We start from the raw sequence: 3,758 nt of genomic DNA, 5'->3' as shown, positions 1-3,758 counted from the left end.
TTTTTTTTTTTTTTTTTTTTTTTGAGACTGAATTTCGTTCTTGTTGCCCAGGCTGGAGTGCAACGGCGCAATCTCGGCTCACTGCAACCTCTGCCTCCCGGGTTCAGCCGATTCTCCTGCCTCAGCCTCCCAAGTAGTTGGGATTACAGGCGCCCACCACCATGCCCAGCAGTTTTTTTTGTATTTTTAGTAGAGACGGGGTTTCACCATGTTGTCCAGGCTGGTCTCGAACTCCTCAGCTCAGGTGATCCACCTGCCTCGGCCTCCCAAAGTGCTGGGATTACAGGTCTGAGCCACCGCGCCTGGCTGGAAGCTTGGGACTTTGAAGCCAGTTTGGTTTTCCCAAATTCTCCATGTGGATGAGGGAAGGAACAAAGCTTCCCACCACTTTACAGATGGGAAAACTAAGGCTCAGGTAAGATAGGAGACATGGCAAAGGCTCCCCAGCAACTCTGGGGCTACCCTGGGATGGTGACATGGCTTCCCAACTCCAGATGCCATTTCTTCCCTGAGCAAGTTGCAAAGTCCCCTGAACCTCAGGTCGGAATCCAAAGCCCAGTAGGACTTGATCAGACAGACCCAGGCCCAAGGCCCGGCCCTCCTTCTGACAAGCTGTGCAGCCTGACATGTCCTGCCCCCTCTCTGGGCCTGAGTTGCCTCAGCTGTCACTGGCAGACTCTCTCCTACCCAGGAGTGAGGACATGAGTGTTCCCAGAAGCCCCCAGAGCTGGGCATCGGGAGGCCCCCAGGAGTGGCTGGTTCCTGCAGGAAGGGATAGTGCCATGGACCCAAGCAGCCTGTGGGCCCCTGGGTCGCTGCTCACCCCCAACTTGCCACTTCACTCCTCTGCTAGTCTCCCAGACACCTGCTCCCCAGGGCATGCCTGGGCTTGCAGCTACCCTAAGCCCCTGCAGGCTGGGTGCCCACCTACCAGGGCCTTCGAAGGCAGAAGGTGGCACAGGCAGGGTCCCTGGCGCTGGAGCACTGACAGCGCCTTGGCAGGGAGCGGCGCCGGCGTCTTGGCGGGTTTCCCAGGCCGTAAGGAGCTGTCTGTCTGTGGGCGGGCAGCCAGCAAGGTAGTGGTGTGGGGTGGAGAGAGAGAGAGAGAGAAAGAGAGAGAGAGAGAGGATTAAATAAACCACAACCACTGGCAAGCAGGGACTGTCCACACTGCCCACTGGGACAGCCACCTATGCCAGCAGGGTGCCAGTGAAAGGTGACCAGCCCCTGACCTCAAGAAGTCATACCACTGAAGTCACAGTTTCCTCCACAAGGGTCCTGGTAGCCCATGGCAGGACCCTTCCCTTCTCTGGGCCTGGCTTGGCTTAGTCAGAACTCCCAGCACTGGGGGAAGGAAATCTGTGATTCTACCCGAAGTTGGGAATTGGGAACCTCCTAGTCTCTCTCCCCTCTCAGTCTGGCTGGTCCCCCTGTTCTCAAAGAAGGCTCTCAGCTAGCTCTGGAGGAAGGGCGGCCACTCCATCTCACAGAAGTAAACACAGGCTCATAGCTACGCTGCCCCCACCTGGTCCCCACTTGCCTGGAGGGGTAACAAATGCGCCTTAGAGGCTTGACTTGAAAGTGGGGTGTGTGCGTGTTCAGATGGGATTGATTTCAGATTCAGAGTCTGATCAAGTGGGCCAGGGGAAGGGCAGGGGCCGTGGCTGGCTGGACCAGCACTTTCGAGTGACAGAGCTAATTTTAGACGGTGTGGTTGGAGTCGTAGTGACTCCAGGTAGACTCAGCACGCAGGGACTGGCAGGGTTCCCGCCCTAAGCAAGTGTTTGGATGCGGATTAGCTTCACACACGCTTACGTGCAGGGCTTCTCTTGCCTTTTGCAATTTGGGGAAGGGAAAAAAATCACAAATACACACAGAAACTTCAACTGAAGGTATGCAGTGGCCTGGAGGCAGTGAGAGTGCAGGCGGAACAGACAGCACTGGGCTCCCACCCGGGTGTAGCCAGTAGCACAGGGCAGGTTCTCATCTGTCGTTTGAGGGAATATCCTGCCTTATGGGGAGGATAGGGGGCTCCTGAGATGATAATGCATGTGCAGCTTGGCAAAGAGCCTGGCATAGTCAAGGCACGGGTGCTGTCACTAATCGTATTATTCTTGGAAGAGCATGCAGAGGCAGCATGGCAGAGACTGTGAGCTCCGGCATTCCCTGACCGAGGATGGTGCCCACCCTTACGATTACCTGTGTGATCTTGGGGAAGGCGCTTAAGCTCTCTGAGCCTCAGTACTTGAATCTGGAAAATGGGGCCAACACTTGCTTACCAGGCTGTCTTAAGAATTCTCAGGAGACAGCCCTCTTTATGGCTCAGGTGGTCCCCACTCAGGAATTGAAACAAATAACTATTGATATTAGCCAATGCCCCCACCTGGAGGCCCAGGGAGAGCTGGACTGTATCCAGGTTCTCTAGCATGCCAGTAGTTCCCACCCTGACACCCTGCCCCAGAGCTCCCCCTGCCCCCCATCCCCATGGATGCTCACTCAGGAGTGTTCACCCAGATGATGTCCAAGTGGCAGAAGTAGACGCACTCCTTGTCGAGCCAGGAGCTGCAGGAGCAACGGCGAAGCCGCAGGTGGGTGCCTTGGGCATGAGGTGAGGATGCTGGCTGCTCCAGGGTGGCAGCAGCCTGGCCCTTCCCTGCATGCACAGGAGGGAGAGAGAGGCAAAGAGGTGGGTTGGGGTGCCTGGTACATCCCGGAGTGGGGGACCCATTGGGCCCCTCCTCTTGCATAATCGAGGGAGTTGGCACTCTTGCTGCTCAACAGCTCCAGGCCAGCCCAGGGAAGTCCCAGCAGCCCGTGGGGAGCCTGGGCACCTCTGCATTTGCAGAACCGTCCCCCTGCCACCACTGCTGCCAGGCTCCCGCCCCTGTCTGCCCCCAGCTGGCTTGGGAGGCACTGCAGCCCCAGGGGGAGACGCAGGTAGACAGACCCAGGAGCTGTAGGCAGCAGGTGAGGCCAGGGCAGCTCACCTTCATGCAGGGCCACGAGCAGGGCTAGTGCAACAGAGCACCAGGTGGTGGGCATGGAGATCATAGCAGCGGCGGAGCGGGCAGGCTGGCCTGGAGCAGGGAGCGCCTGTTGCCAGCGTCCTGCTGTTAAGCTGAGCAGATAGCTCATTGCCTCGGTGCCCTGGCTGCCTCTTATACCAGGCATTGTGCCCCACCCCTTCTGGTCCAGCCCTGCCCCGCTGCGGGACACCGCCTCCTCCCCGGGCGCCCGGCCCAACCCAGCCTCTGCAGGGAAGGGGGGAGGGAGATGGAAGGCCCGCTCCTCCCTCTGTGCCTGGAGCACCTCTGGGAGTCCTGAGGATCCCTGGCGGTCCCCAGGGGCCCCTGGCAGTCCAGCTGAACTTCCTCAAGTCACCCCCAGCTGCCCCGAGCCCCCTCCCTCACTCTCTCGGTGGCTGCTCCACAGGTCTTGCCCAGGGCTGTGAGTGGGGAGGAGGAGGTTCCATGAGCAAAACCCTTCTCCTCGGAGGAGACTCTGCCATCTATCCTGCCTGCCCTCCGCCAACCAGGCTGAGGATGCCCCTCTGTTGTGTGGGATGTGAAAGGCCCACGCAAGGCTGTTTGGCCTTGGGCGAGTCAGAGCCCTCTCTGGGCCTGCCTCCCTCAGTGAAGGACACAGCTCATGCCTGACTTCTGACCAGCCTGCAACTGCTTCATCCCCACCTCACCCAGGAAATGCCCCCCTCAACCTCTGCCCTATCACTCCAGGGCCTGGGGCGGGAGTTCTAGTCC

The 3,758-nt window shown here is 59.1% G+C and overlaps 1 protein-coding gene across 1 annotated transcript in view; it reads right to left on the bottom strand.

Annotated features, from left to right (window-relative positions):
• EDN2 (endothelin 2) overlaps positions 1-3,127 on the bottom strand; it is a 6,166-nt gene extending 3,039 nt beyond the window's left edge. The window contains exons 1-3 of the mRNA XM_017873125.1: positions 2,988-3,127; positions 2,497-2,653; positions 932-1,054 (exon numbers count right to left, since the gene is read on the bottom strand). Coding sequence (XP_017728614.1) covers positions 932-1,054; positions 2,497-2,653; positions 2,988-3,051 — 344 coding nt within the window. The 5' untranslated portion in view covers positions 3,052-3,127. The remainder of the gene's footprint in view (positions 1-931; positions 1,055-2,496; positions 2,654-2,987) is intronic.
• Positions 3,128-3,758: the final 631 nt, after the last annotated feature.

The sequence above is a fragment of the Rhinopithecus bieti genome, unplaced genomic scaffold (genome assembly GCF_001698545.2).
Source record: "Rhinopithecus bieti isolate Rb0 unplaced genomic scaffold, ASM169854v2 scaffold_6907, whole genome shotgun sequence".
NCBI classification, from domain to species: domain Eukaryota; kingdom Metazoa; phylum Chordata; class Mammalia; order Primates; family Cercopithecidae; genus Rhinopithecus; species Rhinopithecus bieti.
Note: the sequence above shows the minus strand (reverse complement) of the source record. Positions and strands in the feature narration are given on the sequence as shown.